General features: G+C 43.5%; 1 protein-coding gene across 1 annotated transcript in view; it reads right to left on the reverse strand.

Moving 5' to 3' along the window:
• The window catches only part of FRMPD2 (FERM and PDZ domain containing 2), an 86,493-nt gene extending 78,675 nt beyond the window's left edge, over positions 1 to 7,818 (reverse strand). The window contains exons 1-2 of the mRNA XM_046027784.1: positions 7,695 to 7,818; positions 6,197 to 6,354 (exon numbers count right to left, since the gene is read on the reverse strand). Coding sequence (XP_045883740.1) covers positions 6,197 to 6,354; positions 7,695 to 7,818 — 282 coding nt within the window. The remainder of the gene's footprint in view (positions 1 to 6,196; positions 6,355 to 7,694) is intronic.
• Between the last annotated feature and the right edge of the window lie 17,740 nt (positions 7,819 to 25,558).

Raw genomic sequence — 25,558 nt, forward strand, 5'->3', positions numbered from 1 at the left:
GAGCCTGCTTCCCTTACTCTTTCTTTCTGCCTGCCTCTCTGCCTACTTGTGATCTCTCTCTCTCTCGCTGTCAAATAAATAAAATCTTTAAAAAAAAAAAAAAAAAAAAAAAAAAAGAGTTCAGAATGACAATTCTGAACATTCTAGCCGGGCTCGAAAAAGGCATGGAAGATATTAGAGAAAGCCCTTTCTGGAGAAATTAAAGAACTAAAATCTAACCAAGTTGAAATCAAAAAAGCTATTAATGAGGTGCAATCAAAAATGGAGGCTCTCACTGCTAGGATAAATGAGGCAGAAGAAAGAATTAGTGATATAGAAGACCAAATGACAGAGAATAAGGAAGCCGAGCAAAAGAGGGACAAACAGCTACTGGACCATGAGGGGAGAACTCGAGAGATAAGTGACATCATAAGACGAAACAACATTAGAATAATTGGGATTCCAGAAGAAGAAGAAACAGAGAGGGGAGCAGAAGGTCTATTGGAGAGAATCATTGGAGAGAATTTCCCTAATATGGCAAAGGGAACAAGCATTAAAATCCAGGAGATGCAGAGAACCCCCCTCAAAGTCAACAAGAATAGGTCCACACCCTGTCACCTAATAGTAAAATTTACAAGTCTTAGTGACAAAGAGAAAATCCTGAAAGCAGCCCAAGAAAAGAAGTCTGTAACATACAATGGTAAAAATATTAGATTGGCAGCAGACTTATCCACAGAGACCTGGCAGGCCAGGAAGAGCTGGCATGATATATTCAGAGGACTAAACGAGAAAAACATGCAGCCAAGAATACTCTGTCCAGCTAGGCTATCATTGAAAATAGAAGGAGGGGCGCCTGGGTGGCTCAGTGGGTTAAGCCTCTGCCTTCAGCTCAGGTCATGATCTCAGGGTCTCTGGGATCGAGCCCCGTATTGGGCTCTCTGCTTGGCAGGGAGCCTGCTTCCTCCCCTCTCTGGCTGCTGCTCTGCCTACTTGTAATCTCTCTCTCTCTCTCTCTCTATCTGTAAAAAAGAAAAAAAAAATTAAAAAAAAAAAAAAGAAAAGAAAATAGAAGGAGAGATAAAAAGCTTCCAGGACAAACAAAAACTGAAAGAATTTGCAAACACCAAACCAGCTCTACAGGAAATGTTGAAAGGGGTCCTCTAAGCAAAGAGAGAGCCTAAAAGTAGTAGATCAGAAAGGTACAGAGACAATATACAGTAACAGTCACCTTACAGATTAATAATGGCACTAAATTCATATCTCTCAATAGTTACCCTGAATGTTAATGGACTAAATGCCCCAATCAAAAGACACAGGGTATCAGAATGGATAAAAAAACAAAACCCATAAGTATGTTGCCTACAAGAAACTCATTTTAGACGCGAAGACACCTCCAGATTTAAAGTGAGGGGGTGGAAAACAATTTACCATGCTAATGGGCATCAGAAGAAAGCTGGGGTGGCAATCCTTATATCAGATCAATTAGATTTTAAGCCAAAGACTATAATAAGAGATGAGGATGGACACTATATCCTACTCAAAGGGTCTGTCCAACAAGAAGATCTAACAATTTTAAATATCTATGCCCCTAACGTGGGAGCAGCCAACTATATCAACCAATTAATAACAAAATCAAAGAAACACATCAATAATAATACAATAATAGTAGGGGACTTGAACACTCCCCTCACTGAAAAGGACAGATCATCCAAGCAGAAGATCAACAAGGAAATAAAGGCCTTAAATGACACACTGGACCAGATGGACATCACAGATCTATTCAGAACATTTCATCCCAAAGCAACAGAATACACATTCTTCTCTAGTGCACATGGAACCTTCTCCAGAATAGATCACATCCTGGGTCACAAATCAGGTCTCAACCGGTATCAAAAGATTAGGATCATTCCCTGCATATTTTCAGACCACAATGCTCTGAAGCTAGAACTCAATCACAAGAGGAAAGCTGGAAAGAACCCAAATACATAGAGACTAAACAGCATCCTTCGAAAGAATGAATGGGTCAACCAGGAAATTAAAGAAGAATTGAAAAAATTCATGGAAACAAATGATAATGAAAACACAACAGTTCAAAATCTGTGGGACACAGCAAAGGCAGTCCTGAGAGGAAAATATATAGCGGTACAAGCCTTTCTCAAGAAACAAGAAAGGTCTCAAGTACACAAGCTAATCCTACACCTAAAGGAGCTGGAGAAAGAGCAAGAAAGAAACCCTAAACCCAGCAGGAGAAGAGAAATCATAAAGATCAGAGCAGAAATCAATGAAATAGAAACCAAAAAAACAATAGAAAAAATCAATGAATCTAGGAGCTGGTTCTTTGAAAGAATCAATAAGATTGATAAACCCCTGGCCAGACTCATAAAAAAGAAAAGAGAAAGGACCCAAATCAATAAAATCATGAAGGAAAGAGGAGAGATCACAACTAACACCAAAGAAATACAGACAATTATAAGAACATACTATGAGCAACTCTACGCCAACAAATTGGACAATCTGGAAGAAATGGATGCATTCCTAGAGACATATAAACTACCACAACTGAACCAGGAAGAAATAGAAAACCTGAACAGGCCCATAACCAGTAAGGAGATTGAAACAGTCATCAAAAATCTCCAAACAAACAAAAGTCCAGGGCCAGACGGCTTCCCAGGGGAATTCTACCAAACATTTCAAGAAGAATGAATTCCTATTCTCCTGAAACTGTTCCAAAAAATAGAAACGGAAGGAAAACTTCCAAACTCATTTTATGAGGCCAGCATCACCTTGATCCCAAAACCAGACAAGGATCCCACCAAAAAAGAGAACTACAGACCAATATCCTTGATGAACACAGACGCAAAAATTCTCGCCAAAATACTAGCCAATAGGATTCAACAGTACATTAAAAGGATTATTCACCACGATCAAGTGGGATTTATTCCAGGGCTGCAGGGTTGGTTCAACATCCGCAAATCAATCAATGTGATACAACACATTAATAAAAGAAAGAACAAGAACCATATGATACTCTCAATAGATGCTGAAAAAGCATTTGACAAAGTACAAAATTCTTCAAAGTGTAGGGATAGAGGGCACATACCTCAATATTATCAAAGCCATCTATGAAAAACCCACCGCAAATATCATTCTCAATGGAGAAAAACTGAAAGCTTTTCCGCTAAGGTCAGGAAACATGGCAGGGATGTCCATTATCACCACTGCTATTCAACATAGTACTAGAAGTCCTAGCCTCAGCAATCAGACAACAAAAAGAAATTAAAGGCTTCCAAATTGGTAAAGAAGAAGTCAAACTATCACTCTTCACAGATGATATGATACTATATGTGGAAAACCCAAAAGACTCCATTCCAAAACTGCTAGTACTTGTCCAGGAATTCAGTAAAGTGTCAGGATATAAAATCAATGCACAGAAATCAGTTGCATTTCTGTACACCAACAACAAGACAGAAGAAAGAGAAATTAAGGAGTCAATCCCATTTACAATTATACCCAAAACTATAAGATACCTAGGAATAAACCTAACCAAAGAGGCTAAGAATCTATACACAGAAAATTATAAAGTACTCATGAAAGAAATTGAGGAAGACACAAAGAAATGGAAAAATGTTCCATGCTCCTGGATTGGAAAAAAAAATATTGTGAAAATGTCCATGCTACCTAAAGCAATCTACACATTTAATGCAATCCCTATCAAAATACCATCCATTTTTTTCAAAGAAATGGAACAAATCATCCTCAAATTTATATGGAACCAGAAAAGACCTCGAATAGCCAAAGGAATATTGAAAAAGAAAGCCAAAGTTGGTGGCATCACAATTCCGGACTTCAAGCTCTATTACAAAGCTGTCATCATCAAGACAGCATGGTACTGGCACAAAAACAGACACATAGATCAGTGGAACAGAATAGAGAGCCCAGAAATCGACCCTCAACTCTATGGTCAACTCATCTTCGACAAAGCAGGAAAGAATGTCCAATGGAAAAAAGACAGCCTCTTCAATAAATGGTGCTGGGAAAATTGGACAGCCACATGCAGAAAAATGAAATTGGACCACTTCCTTACACCACACACGAAAATAGACTCCAAATGGATGAAGGACCTCAATGTGAGAAAGGAATCCATCAAAATCCTTGAGGAGAATGCAGGCAGCAACCTCTTCGACCTCAGCCGTAGCAACATCTTCCTAGGAACAACGGCAAAGGCAAGGGAAGCAAGGGCAAAAATGAACTATTGGGACTTCATCAAGATCAAAAGCTTTTGCACAGCAAAGGAAACAGTTAACAAAACCAAAAGACAACTGACAGAATGGGAGAAGATATTTGCAAATGACATATCAGATAAAGGGCTAGTATCCAAAATCTATAAGGAACTTAGCAAACTCAACACCCAAAGAACAAACAATCCAATCAAGAAATGGGCAGAGGACATGAACAGACATTTCTGCAAAGAAGACATCCAGATGGCCAACAGACACATGAAAAAGTGCTCCACGTCACTCGGCATCAGGGAAATACAAATCAAAACCACAATGAGATATCACCTCACACCAGTCAGAATGGCTAAAATTAACAAGTCAGGAAATGACAGATGCTGGCGAGGATGCGGAGAAAGGGGAACCCTCCTCCACTGTTGGTGGGAATGCAAGCTGGTGCAACCACTCTGGAAAACAGCATGGAGGTTCCTCAAAATGTTGAAAATAGAACTACCCTATGACCCAGCAATCGCACTACTGGGTATTTACCCTAAAGATACAAACATAGTGATCCGAAGGGGCACGTGTACCCGAATGTTTATAACAGCAATGTCTACAATAGCCAAACTATGGAAAGAACCTAGATGTCCATCAACAGATGAATGGATAAAGAAGAAGTGGTATATATACACAATGGAATACTATGCAGCCATCAAAAGAAATGAAATCTTGCCATTTGCGACGATGTGGATGGAACTAGAGTGTATCATGCTTAGTGAAATAAGTCAATCGGAGAAAGACAACTATCATATGATCTCCCTGATATGAGGACATGGAGAAACAACATGGGGGGTTAGGGGATAGGAGAAGAATAAATGAAACAAGATGGGATTGGGAGGGAGACAAACCATAAATGACTCTTAATCTCACAAAACAAACTGGGGGTTGCTGGGGGGAGGTGGGATTGGGAGAGGGGGAGGGGGCTATGGACATTGGGGAGGGGAGGCGAACCATAATAGACTATGGACTCTGAAAAACAACCTGAGGGTTTTGAAGGGTCAGGGGTGGGAGGTTGGGGGAACAGGTGGTGGGTAATAGGGAGGGCACGTTTTGCATGGAGCGCTGGGTGTTGTGTAAAAACAATGAATACTGTTACGCTAAAAAAAAATAATAATGAAAAAAAAATATTTAAAAAAAAGAAAATAACGTTTACTAGACTTGGTGCTATTCAGAAGCAAAACATGTCCATGGAAAAACTAAAATCATCACTGATGTTGCTATCCAGAAATGATCACTGCAAACACCTTGGTATATATATTTTTAGAACTCCCCCTCTCTCATTTCTGTCTCTATCTCCGTGTGTGTGTGTGTGTGTGTGTGTGTGTATTCAATGAGCATCACATTGTACATGCATATATTTAAGCTCTTTTCAAGCCATTCCATAAGCCCCTACAGCCTCACCTTAATGCTCTCTTACTTACTGGACATGGAGTTTGCTTCTAAGTTACCACTAATGTCGACAATACAACAGTAGACGTTGCTGCAGCAAACTCACTCTTCACTCATGCCTTAGTACAAATTCCTAGTTGAGGACGTTTTAGTTTGTACGTTGTAGTGTGTTTTGTCACACACTGTCAAGGGTACCAAAGTCCCAGACCATTTACCCACAATTTTTCTAATACTTTTTTTTCGAATATTTATAGTAAGCTGATGGATTGGGTCAAATGAATGAACCCCATTTTACAGATGCAGAAACTGGAGCTCAGAGAGAAGTTGACCTGTCGTCATCTAAGAGCTGATACATTGCTGGCCAAAAAAGAGAGAGAGAGAGAGAGAAAGGCAGGCAGGCCTGGGAATAAAATTCTTTCAACCTATTCTGTCTCAGTGTTTCTTGGGGCTAAGCCAAGAGCTGGGACACCACCCCCAGGACAGGTCCAATGTCCTAGAACGAGGCCTTCCCCCGGACAGGGCCAGAGCTGCTGCAGAGCTGCCAAACACCTTACCTGAGATGCATCAGACGGCTCTTCGTCACTCTGTCCCTGTAGCAGCTCAGGGGCCTTGAAAGGAGCAGCCACTATGTGAGAAATATGGTCCTGGAAAGAAAGACTTCCGGCTGCAGACAGCAGGACTGACCAGGGACAGACCACATAGTCTGAGGAATCTGAAACCAAGGCCGTGATGGGAGTATAGAGATGGGACCACTGACCGGAGGGGCAGTTTTGAGACTGTGACCGCGGGTGCCCCTGGGATGGACTAAGAGCAAGACCCAGGGAAACATAAAGTGGAATAAATTCAACCCTTCCCCAGTCTCCCCCCTCCCCAGTCAGGGAACAAGGAGTGAGGAATCACAGGGAAGATGAAACTGAAGGTTACAGGTGCACAGCCTCCTAATCTCCCACATTGGGACTTGCTACTCGTGTGATCTCGCGCCTGGGGCACCTCCACTGCGGTCCTGCGGCCCCCAGGCACGTGTGACTTCAGAGCTGATATCTGAGTGTGGGTACTCGGTGTTTGTTCCAGTGACCCACGAAATGTCTGGCCGCTCCAAACTCATCTCTCCATACCTGCTCTCGAGTGCAACCTGCAGCTTTCTCAGTAGAGGGCGCTAGAGAGACACTGCTGGAGGCGGGGACCCTTCCTGCTGTTCCCGGGGCGCGCAGCGCGCGCGAGGAAGCCCCAGTGACATGCTGCACCGAGACACCACGCGCAGGAGCCTCAGCCTGGTGGCCACCTCCCGGCCCGTCCTGGCCAAGTGATCCTTCGGTCTACACACATCCTGCGGGCTCCAGGCCATCTGTACGCACAGACTCCCGAAGATGTGGCTCCCCGGTACCCGCGTCCACCCAGGGGTCACCTGGCCCGTGTGGGCGATCCCTGTGCCTCGTTTGTCCAGTAACTGCTGGCCACTTCTAGCTGGGCATAGCAGCGGAGTTCACCGTCATCGTGGGCTCCAAGCAAAGCAACTCCAGCAGATCTGAACCCCAGGCTGGGCAAGGGGCTTCCCTTCAGTCTGGACCTCACTGGTGCGGCCCCCAGCCCTGGGGACCATGTAAAATTTTCTCCTATCTTACAATTAGTCCTTGGTCGGAATTTAATAATTCTTTGTATTAACCTTCCTTCTCCTCCTTAGACCAACTAGTCTGTGGGTTCTCTATCCCCTGCGGGGACACAAGGTGACAGACCACCCGGCAGGGGGTCAGCCTGGGGTTGTCTGCTGTCCAGGTAGCTGCCTCCTGCTTCCCGTCTCCTTATGCTGTGACTGTCCAGGTGTGGGGAGAGGCCCCAATCGCAACAGCCCCTGTCTTCCTAGAAGCAAGGCCTTTCTTTCAGCTCTGCTGTGCACCAGGTCCAAGAGCCAAGCCTGCCTTCCCAGTGCAGCTCCAAAGGTAGGTGTCCTTTGTCCACCTGGTAACACATCTGAGAAGCAGCAGCCAGAAATGTGTTTGGGAAGCTTTGCCCTCAACTCGCTGTGATTTACCTGCCCCAGACACTCTCTCTTACCTTCTTGGAGGTCTTCCAGAAGCCGCTCAGCAGCTAGGGACAAGAGGGACCAGATTTCCTCCTCTGACAGAGCTTCGCCCCTGACCTGCAGGGCACTGGCCAGGGTCACAGAGGCTGGGCTCATGCCTGCAATGACACGTATGTGGCAGAGTCTCCGCGATGTCTGCAAGCACATTGGGGCCATACTCACCACGTCAGCCCCGGCACCATCCAGGGCCTCAGCAGCTCATGCTTGCATCTCCTGCATCTCTGGGGCTGGGCACACAGGAGAAACTACAGAAATGCTTATGGGGGGAGCTGGCTAGGCCGGCCGCTGATTCAGTGAACGAGCAAATAAACTCCCAAGTGAAGGCTTAAGGGAATAAATGAATGAACAAATGAACCCCGAGAAGGGCCCCTTCCTCTGAACAGGGCCTGTGCCTTCAAGACAGTTAGCCATGACCAGGGAGCATCCTTTGCCTGGGCTCCGCTCTATCTGGGAAAGTAGGTTAACAACATTGTTTTATCTCCGATGCATGATTCATGTCTTTTCCTCTGCCACATGCAGAGCTGGATTTGGTACCAGTGGTGGCTCTGTCTATAATGATCCCCAACACCTGCACAAAGAGCGAAAATCACTAGACGGAAGAGCAAGCCCTGTGTTGGAAAAGGAGCAGACTCACAAGAAAGCACGGGGCTGCTTTGCTGGAGGAGGGATCAAAAAGGCTGGTCCTCTCCTTCCTCTCTTCTTAGAAGGGCTCCTTTAAACCAAAGCTGACATTTACTTGTCTGTCTCTCCCCCCACACACACACCCCCAACAAAGCTGCCACCCACTAATCGCCAGCCCCAGGTTGGGTGGCAGCAGGAAGAGGACAGGCAGGCTTTTACTAATCCATTTACGTCACTGATCTTTTCTACAGCCTCAGGGCAGGTGGGAGGGCTGTGTGGGGAGCAGGGTGGAGAGCACATTATGGCCCCCTCATCTCTCCATCAACATGCTAATCCAGGCTCTTCACTGGCCAGCTGCTCAGCTCCCTGTGTACCCAGGAAGTCTCACCTCCTCCAGCCTTAGGAAGAGAAACGGATTCCTGAGAGCAATTCCTTCTCTCCCTTGGGGGCCAGAAGTGTGCTGCAGCCAGACCTGGGCAGGAAGCTTTATGTGGGAGAGGTTGCTTACAACAAGGAGTCTGCCAAGAAAGTCTGTGGTTCCCACTGACAGACTTGAAGGCAGTCCGAGGTCACCCAGGTAAAAAGTAATAGATTCCAAGCTAAAGAGCAGGCTCTCTCTTGTCTTTCTTTTTTCTTGCTCCTGCTTCTTTATCTAAACTTTGCTCGAGACATAATAGGGACTAGGCACTCCCATTCCACCATAGGTTTCTAGCTCTCTGCAGCCACAACGAAAGGCTACTTATTAGAGAAAAAACAAACGGACAAGATTATGATTCTCAAATAAGAAATTTCTGAATCTCAAAACATCTCATGAAATACTGAATGTGTTTTCTTTCGTTTTCCTAATCACTTTACAACTAGGAAAAAATTGCATTAGAAGTATTTTAGGCTGGTGTGGTATATGGTAAGTGAAGACCATCATTTCAATATAGTAACTCAATAAAGGAAGGACAGCCTTTTCAACAAATAGTGCTGGATCCATCATGGAAAAAAAAAAAAAAAAACTTGTATCTTTTATAAAAATAACTCAAAACAAATTGTAGATCTAATATAGAACATAAAACTTTAAGTTGTTTTTTCAGAAAATAACACATCAAAGGAAATATTCAGGATCTAGGTCCAGGCAAAAAGATCTTAGGTTTGCAACCAACATCATAGCTTAGCCTTGCCTACCTGACCTGTGCTCAGAACACTTAGATTAGCCTATAGTTGGGCAAAATCATCTAATAGAAAACCTACTTTATAATAAAGTGTTGACTATCTCATGTAATTTATTGAATAGTGTCTGAAAGCAATAACCAGAATGGATATAAGTGTTATCAGTTGTTTACCCTCGTGACCCTGTGCCTGACAGGAAGCTTCTCCTGCTCTTGTCATGAGAGAGGAAGGTAGGGCATATCACTAGCTCAGAAAAAGATCAGAATTCAAAGTTGAAGTATGGTTTCTACTGAATGTGTGGCTTTTGCACCGTGGTCAAATCAAACCTAAGAACTCTTTGCCTAGTTCTAGAAGCTAAATAAACTCAAACCATCACAAGTCGGGGATCATCTCTATAGAAAGAACTCCCACAACGCGGTGTAAAAAAAACAACCCAATTTAAAAATGATCAGAGGTGTCAGCTACACCTCAGTAATAAATAAGTTAAAAGTACAATAAAAAAATAACTACAACAGGCAAAACTGAGAGTGTCACGGGCAATCTGGAACGTATGGTCACCCAATTTTTATTTTTTAATGGGAAAAGACTGTGACTAGATTATTCCAATGATGTGCAAATAACCAGTAAGCACGTGAAAAGATGCTCAACACAGTCATTAGGTAAATGCAAATCAAGACCACAATGCGATATCATTTCAGATCTATAAGGATGACTATAACCAAAAAGATGAACAATAATAAGTGTTGACAGAAATGTGGAGAAGTTGGAACCATCATATACTGCTGATGGAAATGTTAAATAATGTAGCCACTCTGGAAAACAGTTCAGCAGTTCTTCAAGGAGTTCATTACAGAGTTCCCAGAGGACTCAGCGATTCCACTCTTAGGTGTATACCCAAGACAAAGGAAAACTTGTCACACCAAAACATGAATATCCATAGCTGCATCCTTGGTAATATCCAAAAAGTGGAAACAACCCAAACGTTTAACTGATGCGTGAATACACAAAACAGCATACACATAAGATGGAATACTGTTTCGCCGTAAAAAGGAGAAGGTACGGTTATATGCTACAAGATGGGTGAATCTTTTCTTAAACCCCTTATTAAGGTATAATTGACATACAAAATACTGTATATATTTATTTATTTTAAAGATTTTTATTTATTTGACAGACAGAGATCACAAGTAGGCAGAGAGGCAGGCAGAGAGAGAGAGAGGGCTCCCCACCAAGCAAAGAGTCCGATGCAGGGCTTGATCCCAGGGCCCTGGGATCATGACCTGAGCCGAAGGCAGAGGTTTTAACCCACTGAGCCACCCAGGCGCCCCCAAAATACTATATATATTTAATGTATACAACTTGATGGGCTTGGGGATGAGTATATAGCCATGAAATAATCCCTACTCTCTATGCCAAACAAGACTGATGAATCTTGAAAACAATATGCTAAGAAAAGGAAGCCAGTCACTAAAGGTCACATATCATATGATTTTCTTCATACAAAATGCCGAGAATGGACATAGAAAGAGAAAAGAAGGAGATTAGTGCTTGGCAGGGGTTTGGGGGAAGAAGAAATGGGGAGTGCCTGCAAGTGGGTATAGATTTCTTAAGGAAACAATGACAATATTCTGGAATTCATTGTGTTGGTTACACAACTTTGTGAATATACCAAAAACTTCTGAATTGTACACATTACAAAGGTGAATTTTATGGTATGTGAATTATATCTCAATAACTTTTTAAGAGAAAAGAAAGGGATGAAAAGGAACCTACAATTAAAAGATTTATCAATTTGATTTAAATGAGTAAAACAGGATCTAGGAATGCACATGGGAGGGATAAAACTATAAAGAAACAGAAGGACGTGGTGACTATAGAAGTCTGGATAACGGTTGCCTTTGGGGGAGTAAGGGGACTATCACTGAGATGGAGAATATTGAAGGCTTTCTGGAATGGGTGACAATGTTCTATGTCTTAGCCCTCAGTGATGGTTAAAAGGTGTTCACCTTAGAATGACCCATTAAGGGGCGCCTGGGTGGCTCAGTTATTAAGCTTCTGACTTGGGCTCAGGTCATGATCCCAGGGTTCTGGAATCAAGGCCCATATCAGGCTCCCTGCTCGGCAGGAAGCCTACTTCTCCCTCTCCCGCTCCCCCTGCTTGTGTTCCCTCTCTTGCTGTATCTCCGTCTGTCACATAAATAAATAAAATCTTTAAAAAAAAAAGAAAGAGAGAAAAAAAGGATGACCCTTTAAGCTACACATTTGTTGTAATGGTTCTCTGTTGTAATGGTTCTCCTACAATAAAAGTTTAAAACAATTTCGAGCATTGCCCTGCTGAAAATATTTTCAGACAAATCCCCAAAAAAGCACTCTCTTTCCACCTCCTTTCTTAAAATATAAATCCAACAATGTTCATCAGTTATGTTAAACTTGTCTGAAGGGAATTATCCTGAAATCCTGCCAACAAATGCTAACCAGCTAAAAGGCCCAATCATTCTTTCCATCTAAGAGAACATCCACCATCTAGAAGGGCACATAACTGGTCAGGTGGGCCAGCCAGACACCCTCTTGGTTGTTAGAGATGAGAGTTCCCTGAGGCTTGAACTTGCCATTCTCATGGCTGGAAGCGTCAGGGATTTACAGCTTCCACATCAAAGGCAACCCCAAACACAGGAGGTAATGCCAGCAAACTCGTCATCATCGTCCTTTCCGTTAAAACAAAAGACAACAGTTCCCCTTGTCCCAATGCATACACGTGATCCCACTGCAGGAAAAAATGTCTGCATTCCACTTCTCTGTACAAGCTCTATCCAACCAGTGTCACAGGTGACCTTTACATTCTGTCCACTGGAGTAAAGGGATGCCTAGAGGGAGGGCCAACAGTTGGGAACCATTGGTGGCTCTGGATTTCCATGGCAGACCTGACCGCACGCCCTGACTCTGATAGGGGAGAAACCTGTTTGGGGACATTTTGACTCCATTCCAGTCTGCCAGCCCTCAAGGGGCCACCCAAATTTATATGAACGTTGTGATCTCTGTCTGATTGCCAGTTCCGTTTCAGAGCCAGCTGGTAGTGACAACACAAGGATACAGTTGGTGGGGTTGAACTGTACGCCAGGCACTGTTCCCATTGCTTGGTAGCCATCAGTCCCGGCCTCTGAGGCAGCCACCATCAGCCTTGTTCCAGCATGCTGGGATGCCTTTGGGCTTGCCTCCAAGTGTTTCTACACAGTCTGCTATACCCTGAACTAAAAGGGGACCATTAACTATCTAAAGGATGGAGAGATCCCACCCCCCAGATAAACCCTGTCTTCCTGCCAGTGACGAAGCTCAGGGAAAGCGTCCTGCCCATGGGCGTGCTTTTGGGAGGCAGCTATGTTGTCAACCCTCGTGTCGCATTCCCTTCCCAGGCCCCCCTCCGTGGGCCAAGGCCTCCGTATTGACTCGATTCTCTGAAGGCTCCTGCAGTCATCTGCTAACCCTAACATATTCTCCATCTGAAGTCTCGTTGCCATTCAGGGATCTCCTCAGTCTCCCTTCTGTAAGTTCCCGCACTAGGGTGCGTCCTGGCTCCCGGGACTCTCCTACAGGGGCCTCTGGCTTCCAGCAGCCCCTCCTGTCTACTCTGGCTCAGCCTAGCTCTGCCCATGCACTTGGCCTCCTTGCCTCCGCCATCCGTTTATTTAACAAATACTTACCAAGGAGTTAGTATAATTTAAGCTACAAATAGAAAGGTAAAAATAGGACATCCTACCCTCACAGTTTCTATGTTCTGGTGGGGATGGGCAGAGGGGGACAGATACTGAATGCGGAAACAGATAAGCAAAATACATTCAAAGAGAGACAGCCTATGAAGAATAAGGAGACAAAGGGACTAGGACACACTTGAACATGCCCTGAGAGCTGAGGCCTGAAGGCTGAGAAGATGCTGGCTGCAGGAAACACTTTCCAGACAGAACAAAGGGCACAACATGTCGGGGTTCGATAGATTCTAAGAACAGAGAAGCAGGCTGGACAGGAGCATGGTGAGGGAGGTGATGAAGGAGACGCAGAGGTGTGAGGGGGAGTCGCACAGCTGGCCAGGTCACCCTCCACCTCACTTCTCAGGCTAAGGAAGGAGTTGGCACGATTGCCTAGGAGCAATAGGAAACTTGGCCTGCCCACTAGCTTCCAGAAGTGCAAGGCCCAGCAGAAGACTTTTGAGACAATCATGCCGCTGACTATTGACTAGGGCTGAGAGGGAAGAATTGGTTGCATCTCCAGCTTCCTAACTGCCTGGCTGTGCGAGCTTGGGCGCAGAGCATATATATACTTAACCTTTCTGAGCCTCAGTCTTGTCATCTGGGAAATAGGGTTAATCATAGCAGCTACCTCATGTAAATGTTAGGAGATTATATTAATAGGTTCGGTATGTAAAAGGTAATGAATATGTCTTGTTTCCCTTCTCTTTCCATCTCTGCTCCAACACCCAGAGAGGGATTTTAAGCATCAGAGCTGCTGAGAAGTTTCCAAGTATGAGATTCTCAAGATATGGTGCTAATTGTTTCCATCTGTCTGCCAGGATTGAGGTGCTATAAACATCCCATTTTAAGCCTTAGCAAAATGCCTAAAATATCTCAATGTCCCCAAAATAGACACCCCAGAGAGGAACCAGGAAAGGATGAGGAGCTCCCAGGGAGTCAAAGCTCTCAGAATGATCCTTTTTTCCCTCCTCCTTTTGGTCCTTGTGTCTCCTTTCATCCCTTCTCCCTTTGGACACTCATTAAAAACCATCTGCCTGCACTCAGACCAAAATCTAAGCACAACTTTCCAGAAGGTAATCCTCCTTGGCATCCTCCCCCCAAGAGGAAAAGACAGCTTCTGCCTCATCTGGGCTCTGTTTAAAGGACTAAAGGTGTCAGGGCTCTTAACATCCAGAAATCTCCTACAGGGTTCTCCTCGAAACTTGATCTCAAGTGGGTAATGGATGAAACTGTGCCAGTACTGTTCTCTTCAAACAGACCATGCCCTACTCTCCAATATAAATACTGTCGCACCAACATGGTATGACCTCGAACAACCTCTCAAAATCTCTTTCCTCCACTATAAAATGGAGATGATACTTCTTACCTTTCAAGGTGGTTGTGAGAAACAGACAAACTAATGAAAAAATGGCAACTAGCAGATATCTTACCTTCCTTCAGTCTTCCGAGAGGGAACCTTGCATTTCCAGATAAGAGAATGGATACTGAGGTACAAGAAAACATTCAGAGTGTAGAGTAGTGCTTCTCCCATCATCCATCCTTTATGTAACATTTTCCCAATATTTGCTATTTTACCTGTGCTCATAAGGCAAGTTTTTTTTTTAAAGATTTTATTTATTTATTTGACAGACAGATCACAAGTAGGCAGAGAGGCAGGCAGGGAGAGAGAAGGGAGGAAGCAGGCTCCCTGCTGAGCAGAGAGCCCGATGCGGGGCTCGATCCCAGGACCCTGGGATCATGACCTGAGCTGAAGGCAGAGGCTTTAACCCACTGAGCCACCCAGGTGCCCCATAAGGCAAGTTATTTAAAGTGCATTCATTTTAAGGGGAAACTGCATGTTGTTACAGGAAATGGAATATTAGTATAATTAGATATAAATAGAAGGTAATTATAACTGTTTTTTTAAATCATTGAATTCTTGCCAGATAATATTGTCCTCCAGTGAGCCCAAAGCTTGGTCTTTCATTGTGAAAGGAGCAATTAGTTTGAGAAATGGGAAGGCCCATGTTCCTGGACAGACTTTTCTTCTTGACATAATCCGAAGAATTTAAGTAAAATGTCAAACACATAACTCAATGTGATCAATGCAGTTCCTGTTCCACCTGTGTTCTCTGGTCCAGCCTGTCCCTTGGGAAGCCCTGTGCCATCCTTTGCGTAAGGTCTCAGGGTCGGTTTTAATGTAATCTGTACTCAGAGCGGATTGATTGAGTCCTCACCAATTTTACTTAAAGGTAATGCCTTCTAAGGAGAATGGCCCTTTGCTGCTTATGAAGTTTCCAGACATTTTTGTGATTCCCACAAAAATCCTTCAAAAGATTCCTTCAAAGGCAAGGCTATATGATCTTCATATCCAGATGAAGAAACTGAGACATTAACTGATTTAAGATCCCAAAACTCTGGCTAGTAAGTGCGACTTAAGTTTCTAAAGTAGGGGAGTGTGGGGTTGTAAGGGAACAAGGCTAATTAAAGCTACATATGTTTAAATCATTATTCAATTTATTAAAGTTGTGTATTCTAGATGAGAATCAATCATGCTAGGTCAATGAGAATGGTCTGGTATTTCAGGGTGGGTGTTTTGGACTCTAAGCAGTACAGAAAAATAACAATAAAAAAATAAAATAAATTTGTGAATTTTAATAGCCACTGTCTTTTCTTGAGCCTTTAAATTCAGCTTAGAAGTATTTTTAAAAGTTTATTTACTTATCTGACATATATATATATAGAGAGAGAGAGCACATTAGCAGGGGTAACAGCAGAGGGAGAGGGAAAATCAACTCCCCACAGAGCAGGAAGCCTGATGTGGGGCTCAATCCTGGGATCCTGGGATTATGACCTGAGCCAAAGGCAGATGCTTAACTGCACTACCCAGGCACCCCCAGCATTAAAGTACTAAGATCCATTCATCTGGGCACACCTGAGTGGCTCAGCCAGTTAAGCGTCTGACTCTTGATTTCTGCTCAGGTCATGATCTGAAGATCATGAGCTCAAGCCCCGCATCAGGCTCCTCACTGAGCGTAGAGTCTGCTTAAGATTCTCCCTCTCCCCCACTGTCCCTCATCCTCCTCGCACACTCGTGGGTGTGCCCTCTCTCTAGAGAAAAAAAAATCCATTCATCTGAGATTTATATATAAAAAGAACCACTTTACATATTTTATTAATGTTCCACTAATTCATAATCTAACTGTGCAGTTCTGCAAAGAACCAGTTTTATTTATATATATATTAATTTGAATATATTTATTTATGTATTCATTTCTTTAAATTGGCTTACATGATAGTGGGGCTGGCAAGGCTGAAATCCATAAGACAGACTAGCAGGCTAGAAACTTGGGAAGGAGTTGATGCTGTAGTCTTGAGGCAGAATTTATTCTCCACTGGGGGAGCTTCAGTTTTTGTTTTTGTTTTTTAGATTTTATTTATTTATTTGACAGAGAGAGATCACAAGTAGATAGAAAGGCAGGCAGAGAGAGAGAGAGAGAGAGAGAGGGAAGCAGGCTCCCTGCCGAGCAGAGAGCCCGATGCGGGACTCGATCCCGGGACCCTGAGATCATGACCCGAGCCGAAGGCAGCGGCTTAACCCACTGAGCCACCCAGGCGCCCAGGAGCTTCAGTTTTTAAGGTCCTTCAACTGTTTGGCTGAGGGCCACCCACATTATCGAGGATATGGCCCTTAATTTAATGTCGACTGATTATAGATGTTAATCCCATCTATAATACTACCTTCATGGCAAGAGTCTTACCACTGCCTCAACCCAGTCTCCATCCTATAGAGCTCTCGTCCTGAAACACATTTGCCCATGTTACTCTTCCACATTAAAACCTTCCCTGGCTATTTCCCATGGAATCATTTCTGTTTCCTACCTCCTGAATGAGGCTTACGGGATCTCCAGTCCATCCCTCCAGACTGAGCTCCAGCCCCTTCCCCCTGCCTCCATGGCCTTTCCAGCTCCAGATGAATCACAGCTCTCTCAACTCCTGTCCGTCCCAGTGCCCAGTGCCAGGTGGGGACACTCCTGCCTGGAGTCCTTCCTTCCCTGTAGGTTGAATGACTGAGAAAGTCAATAAATAAGCAGGGAGCGGCCCATATTCTGAGAACCAGCATCATACAGAAAAGACACAAGAAATAAATGGGGTACTTTTATGACACTTTCTCTGCATGTCTAACACATTTCCTGCCTCGGCAGACACTTTGCCATACTTCTTTAACCTATGGAGAAGTACATTCTTAATTTTTAAAAATATTTTATTTATTTATTTATTTGAAAGAGAGAGAGTACGAGTGCACAAGCAGGCGGCAGGGCAGAGGGAGAGGAAGAAGCAGACTCCCCCATGAGCACAGAGCCTGACTCAGGGCTTGATCCCAGGACCCCAAGATCATGACCTGAGCAGAAAGCAGACGCTTAACAGACTGAGCCACCCAGGCATCTGTGGAGAAGTAAGTTCTGACAGCTTAGTCTCAAAATCTACCACTTGACTCATACCAGCCCACCCCAAACCGGTCCTTTTCCACCATTCTGTAGCTCTCCTCCCTCCCTTCCTTCACTCCCTACTCTATTTCCAATGATATTGGGCTATTATAACTGTTTTATGTGAAGAAATTACAGGGAAAAGGAGGTAGAGCAGTAGAACTAAGGCAAGGGGGAGAAGGGTAATTAGAAATAGAGCTGCCAGGGACCAAGAATGAGATGAAGACCAAGACTGGGGAAGGGGAGTTAGCCAGACAGTCCCAGGCACGAGAGGTCAGGGAGGAAAACAGCTAAAAACATTGACCTCAGGGCCAGTAAACACTGAAAGGAAAATGGAAATAGCGAAGCACAGTGACTGCGAGGGCAGGTTCCGAGGTCAGAGTTGGCCTGACCTCTGTCTACCTTGGGTAACTTATTTTTTTCCCCTTCATTCATCTATAACCTGAGTTATTGCGTCTGACACACAGTAGCTTCTCAATAAACTATAAACTTTTCATAGGATTAATGTTGAATATGAAGAGAGGGCAGGAGATAGGGTGGGGACAAACCCACCGAAGTGGGACATTTGAAAGCAGAAATGGCTTCATCCCTGGGGCTGCAGGTGGCACTGACCCCAGTCACAGTGTGACTCAGACCAGCCATAAGGCCATCACCTGGGAACTTGTTAGGAAAGGGAGACTCAGGCCTTTCCTGGGTCCTCTGGGTTAGAATCTATATTTTGGCAGGATTACCAGATGGTTCATCTGCCCATTGTAAGTTACAGATAGCACTGCCTGAGGTCCCATTGCTTATTTGGAAGAACCAGGTACAGGTGGGCAATGGCCACAGCCAGCTAAAATTTGGAGGTAGAATTACTGTGTTAGGGCTGTCAATGCTCTGGGTACTTGGATAATGACTCTCTTCGATTGATGGGGAGGAATTTGGTGGAGGACTTATGAAGTGAGGCCATGAACCTGGGCCAGCTACATAGTATCAGGTGGGCTTGGGTGGCCTGAACACGGAAGCTATGAGTGGAGAGGACCTGTAAAAGGGGACAATGCTTGAAAGAAGGTGACTACCGGGGCTAGAGACTAGAGAGACTGAGGGGGGAGAGATGGTCATCAGGACTGTTCTCATATGTGCCCACCCCACATTCTCTGCCCCACCAAGAGCACTCTGTTGGTCCAGCCAGACCCTCTGAGCATGGCCTGTCCTTCCTCTATAACCTCAAGTCCATGGAGCATGACTGATACAGAGGCAACACAGGCAATGGGCAGCACCCAAGAAGATTTGCGTCACTTTCCAGATATTCCTGAAGGCTTAAAACAGAGTTTGAAGAGAGTAGTATTACATTCACTTTCTAGAAAAGCAAAGTAAACATTGCCTTCAAAATAAAAGGATTAATGCAGACAAACTCAGCCAAAATGAATTCCATCGAGCACTGATATGCCAGACCTGAGGATTTAGATGCTGGGAATTCAAAGTATAGGACCCACTCCTCCTCCATCAGGGCTCACCGATAGGGGAATGAGCACAGATTCTGTAGGTATCTCAAAAAATCCAGTGACTTCTCTTCAAGACTGCAAATAGCGGGGCACCTATGTGACTCAGTCAGTTGTGCATCTGCCTTTGGCTCAGGTCATGATCTCAGGGTCTGCTTCTCCTTCTCTCGCTTCCCCTCCCCCTCAACTTGTGCTCTCTTCCTGTATCTCTGAAATAAGTGAATAAAATCTTGAAAAAAGAAAAAGAGACTGCAAATAGCTCTTAACCTTCTCCACTCTGTATTTAAATCCAAGGTTATCTTTCTATGTTGGTCTTTTCAAAGACTCTAACATTGCTTTGTACCTCTGGATCCACTCCTGTATTTCTTATTTTGGTGAGTGGTATGTTGGTTCATAGAGAAAAGCATATATTCTTTTTAATTCATTTCTTGGTCCTTACTTCTCCCATCCTTGATAATCCCATCCCTATGGATTCCGCCTCTTTAAAACTCTCTAGGATCTAGGATCCTGTGCTGTGCTGATGAAGGTTCCTACCCACCAATGAGAGCCCATAATTAAATCTCCAGGAGTTTTGCAAGATGATTGTTAAACATAGCCATCAAAAAAAAAAAGTCATATAAACTTCCAATTAAATAAATTACGTTCATAATATACTCAAAACCTCTGATTTTCCTAATTATTTGACTATATTTCATTATTCTCTATGCTCTTCAGCTCCTTTAAATCAACTGCATTTGTGTGGCAGAAATACTATATAATGATGTGGTAGTACATATCTTTTCAAACTTCGTGTTTAGTGTTGCATCTTGGGAACTTGGAATTGACCACAGAGAAAGTATTTACACCACAGAAATTGGCAGAAGCTACCTATCAGGGCTTGGTTTGTGGTTTTGTTTATTACCTAGACTTAAGAAAATGATGGAGAAAATGTTAATTCAGATTAAACCTAAAAGTGTTTCATGTCTAGAGCTGTTGTATTGTGAATAGCACAAAAATTGAGGAAATGTTCTTCCAGAATTCAAAAACTACTATCCAATTCAGCAGTCACTCATGTCATTGACAAATGAGTGGAGTTAAAACATTCACCTTCATTGTTTAGCTTTCTTCTTACTCTCAGTGTAAACAGAATAGCAGCCAACATTCAGTTTGCAGCTATACTCATTGGTCAGTTGCAACCATAGGCTGACTGAAGATGTCAGAGTTCAGCAAAATCAATGTACACAGTCTGTGTGAATGGACTGGCTATATTAAATTTGGAATAAAGAGTCATATATTTTACTACTTATCAATAATGCAACATGCACATCCTTCATATAAATACAATCTATAATAAACTTATACATGTGTAGATGTATGCATGTTTGTTTATCTTTCTTTTTGCAGTGTTGGCAGCCTCTGCTTGGAGGGTCTGTACATCCCCACTGCTGTTTCCTTAGGTTGATCTGGCTGTCGTCATCCCAAGGCTTCATCCCTTCCAACCCCACATGTATACACATGTATATAGTAACCAGAATAATCTTTCTAATACTTAAATGCAATCATGACATCCCCTCATTAAAATGATCGATGGCTTTCCAGAACTTTCTGAATGGAATGCAAGACATGGAAGGCTTTCCTTGCTCTGCCCTGTTCACCTCTGCAGCCTCCTTTCTACTCAGATGACCATATTCACACTTCACTACAGTCACGCCACGCTGCCTGTTGTTCCCAGAATACACTCTACTTATTCATACCACTGGGCTCTTGCACATGCTTTCCTCTGCCCGGGACAGCTTGCCCCAACTCCTCTCCTCTCACCTCCTGCAAGCTCCCACCCGGCGTTCAAACTGCGTTCACACACCATCTCTTCCAGGACCCTGTACCACTCCGACCCTTGCTACTGCCATCCCTTGTCATATAGGTTCACCTTGTGGGCTCCCACACTCACCTGGAAGATCCCCCGAGCAGAGACGGGTGTCCCCAGCACTTAGCACTTGGCTGGGCAGCCAGGATATACCTTGCTGAACTGATTAATTTGTCGGCTTCAGCTCTAACCTACAGCAAACAACAGCATGTAGCCAGGAGAAAAACTCACACCTCATCTCTGAATTCAGCTGTTACTTAAAAAACAGAAGTCACAGGGTGCCTGGGTGGTTTAGTCATTAGGTGCCTGCCTTTGGCCCAGGTCATGATCCTGGGGTCCTGGGATCGATCCCCAAGTTGGGCTCCCTGCTCAGTGGGGAGCCTGCTTCTCCCTCTCCACTCTCCCAGCTTGTGTTCCCTGTCTCACTGTCTCTCTCTGTCGAATAAAAAAATAAAATCTTAAAAAAAAAGAAAAGAAAGAAAAAAACAGAAGTTAGATGAACCATTCATGCTTTTTCCCATTGTTTTCTGAAAGTCGATTAGAGAAAGCCTGAGACTTTAAAGCGCTGACCTTCTTTAAACGTAACCAAAATACCCATTTCTGGAAGATGGTGATAGTTATCATTTATTGGGCTACTCCTCTTCTTCAAGCATTGTGCTAAGTGCCTGAAATATGTCACTTCATGTATCCCCAGTAACGCTACAATGTAGGTACCATTATCCCCATTTTACAGATGAGGAAACTGAGTCTCAGGAAAATTAAAATATTTGCTTTGAATTTGAATTTGCTGACAGAGGCTGAGTCACAAAGAAATGATTCACACAAGGGTTGGTCTGCCTCTGAACCCTGTGTTTTCTCTGCCGAGCCCATTCTTTACTGCTTTAAAGCAAATTCATCATTTGAATCAGGCCCCACTAGTAGCCTAGACCTATATAATACTCCAAATAATACGGCAGAGTCACTCACACAGGCCTTAGTCCAGTTGTGTCATCTTTGTTCCCAGCACCCAAAGCTAGTAAAAAGATTTGCCCTTCACCCGACCCAGCTTTCCAGAAGAAAAGTGAACACCGAGAAATACCTGTGTCCTGAGGCAGAGGCTGCATCTGAAAGTCTCTGCGACCGCGATCAGATCTAGGCCTTCATCAGGGACAATTTTCCAACACGGAGCAGGGATCGCATCCGAAAGTCTCTGCGACCGCGATCAGATCTAGGCCTTCATCAGGGACAATTTTCCAACACGGAGCAGGGATCTCTTGTTCCTCTCTGCTGAGCTGCCGTGGCCACTGGCTCTGCTGCCTCTGTTTACTGTTTGTTACTAAGCACTTGGCTGCCCAGGGAGGGAGTCAGCAAAGGGCCTTCCCTTTCCTGCCACTTGCTTTCTTGCCCTGAGCCCCAGGCAGTCTCTGACCTGTTCACAGACAGAGCCAACCCCAAGGCAGGTGACCTGAGGGAGAGCTTGTAAGAGCTCAAGTGGATTAGGTGCCACTGAAGACAATAGGATTGTGACTCAGCCGGGGTTTTGCATGGATGTTGCTTTATTTCCTGGTCCAATCAAAAGAAAGGGCCCTTGGAGGAACCAGGAGGCCGCCAAGAACAGAGCCTTAGTCTCAGTTATTCCACGGCACTCCGTGCGCTTCACTGGGGCCAGGCTTTGGAACCGCACCTGACAGGGTAGAATAAGGTACAAGATCCTGGTAAGGAATGATGACTTGGAGCTGCCAGGGGGGACGCAAGAAGAATGTGGGTGTGGTTACTACACACACACAAAATTAATAATAACAATAATATAAGTAACTCCACAAACAAAGAAGGTAAGAGGAAACTTTCGGAGGTGATGGATATGTCTATGGCATAGATCGTAGTGTTGCTTTCACAGGTGGATACTTAACCTTCAAACTCATCACCTTAAATAAATACATTAAATATACACAGCTCTTTGGACATCAATCATACCTCAATAAAATGTTTTGTTTTGTGTCCTTTTTTAAAGAGGAATGTGGGGGCGCCTGGGTGGCTCAATCATTACACGTCTGCCTTCAGCTCAGGTCATGATCCCAGGGTTCTGGGATCGAGTCCTACACTGGGCTCCTGGCCCAGCGGGAAACCTGCTTCTCCCTCTTCCACTCCCCTTGCTTTTGTTGCCTCTCTTGCGTTCTCTCTCTCTCTGTCAAAAAAAAAAAAAAAAAAAGGTAAAATTTTTAGAAAAATTAAAATTAAAATAAAACAGGAATGTGGTTGGAGAAGGAGGAAAAGGAATTCTCACGTTCTTTGGTACTTGGACGCAGAAAGGAACCAGCAGAGGAGGAGAACAGCAACAATTAAACCCCAGTTCTGCAGAGGTAAGAGTGAAAGAACAGGTCTTTGGAGCCCCCTAAATCAACAGAAATTTCAAAACTGGCTTTCAAAAGAAAATAAGCATTTTACTTCATATATTGACCAAAAATATAAAATAATGACATCTGATGAAACCCAGTGCTTCAGGGCATGGTGGATGAACCGTCCTGTGTCAGTGGTGAGAATATAGATTAGCACACACTCTCAGTGGGGCTTTGGATAATACTCATTAAAACTGTAAATGTACAGATGATTTACAAGCCCAATTGTGGGGAACTGACCCTATGAGCGTTCTTACAAATGGTCACTCAAACATCTAAAAAAGGACACTTATCGCAATATTTTTTGTGGTGGTGGTGGTGGTGAAAAACTAGAAGCCACCAAAATGTCCATCGGCAGTGGACAGAAAAGTAAATTGTTGTTCACAGAGTGAAAATCCAACGACGTAGCTGTGTAAAGGAGGGTGGCAGATCTGCATGTGCTGCCATTCAACCCTGGTCCAGAAAATCTTTTGAAAAAACCGAAAGTGTGGATTTACCTTGTATGATTCCTCTTAGTGTGAATAGATATATAAATATATATAATACATTCTTAATGTATAATCTACATTATATTATATGTATTAGATATTCATATATATTCTTTATCTAGAAGGAATCCCTAGAAACTTAATAATGATTATTTGGTGGAGAGAGTTTTGAATGTTGCTAATTAGTCATTAGCTATTATTGAATCAGAAAAATTGTCATCCATTTTTGGGCTTTCCCCCTGGAGCCTTGTGCTATATAGTTTGTTTTTTTTTTTCAAAGCAATAAATGTTATACAATATCTTACAAAGTTTATTTTTTCCTGCTTAAAGCTACTTGCTTTCCACACTAGCTAGTAGGATTTTACAATAATTGCGACCATCTTGTGCTGTTCCTCCCAGATTTGTCTGTTTATCAGATTCAGAATGGACCTGAGGGGAATGTAAATTCCCAGTGGCACCCCAGGGCTGTTGAAACTGACTTTCTGGGAGAGAGGAGGGGATCTGCATTTTAATAAGTACCCAGGTAGTTTTTATTTAGTAAGTTGTTCAGACCAACACGTACAACTGAAGAAATTGAGTCCCAGAGGGAGAAAGTGAACGCTTCCAAGCATGGGCCTAACTCTTATGAGAACAGAAGCAACATCTAAGTCATTGACACCCAGGGACATGCTAGTCTGCTTAAAGTCACCACTGCCTTCACATTTTTTGTTAAAAATATGAGCACTCAGCAGCAATATCCTTCTGTACTTATCTCTGCTAAGATTTCATTCATTCAAATTAAAGCAAGGAAAAACCCTAATTCAGTACTGAGATTTTTGAATTTGCATATTTTTAGAAAATCCAATTGCTACACTTTCAAGAATCATATTGATTCATATTTAAATACAGCTCTTTAAAGTAGGATATAGAATCAAGTAGAATTTAATACTAAAACCAATTCCCAGTTATGCCCCTTTCTTTAGGCTTGCTACCAGGGATATGTCCAAGATCTATACTGTCATTTATTGCAAATTAGTTACATCTAAAATAATAAATTTTATTAGTCTAAACAGAATCCAAGACCTCTCATACATTGCTGATGAGATATAAAAATACCACAGTTATCCTGGAAAATAGTTCGGCAGTGTCTTAAAAAACGAAACATGTTCTTGCCAATAATTGAACGCCTGACATTTTTCCTAAAGAAATGAAAGCTTCTGTCCACCCGACAATGTGTACATGACTCTTCGTCAGCTTTATTTACAACAGTCAAAAACCGTTAACACTCAAAATGTAGGTGAATGGTTAAACAAACTGGAGAACTTTCATATGACGGAATCCTACTCAGCAATAAAATGAATGAACCGCTGGTACATGCAACACTTAGGTGAATCTCAAGGGCATTAAGCTGAGCGGAAAAGCCAATTTCAATTTGTCACATACGCTATGACTCTATTTATATGACATCTTTGCAATGACAAAATTATAGAGATGGAGAACAGATTGGTGGTAGCCAGAGGTTAGAGATGGCGGAGGGAGGGGTGATTGTTAGGGGCTAGCACAGGGCAACCTTTGTGGTGATGGGAGAGTTCTGCGTCTTGCTTGAGGTGGTGGCGATGCAGAGGGTATGTGGCTCTGTGATCCCCGAATCCCTGGCCTGACTCTCTCCCATAGCCTTGGCT

The sequence above is a fragment of the Meles meles genome, chromosome 13 (assembly GCF_922984935.1).
Source record: "Meles meles chromosome 13, mMelMel3.1 paternal haplotype, whole genome shotgun sequence".
Lineage (NCBI taxonomy): Eukaryota > Metazoa > Chordata > Mammalia > Carnivora > Mustelidae > Meles > Meles meles.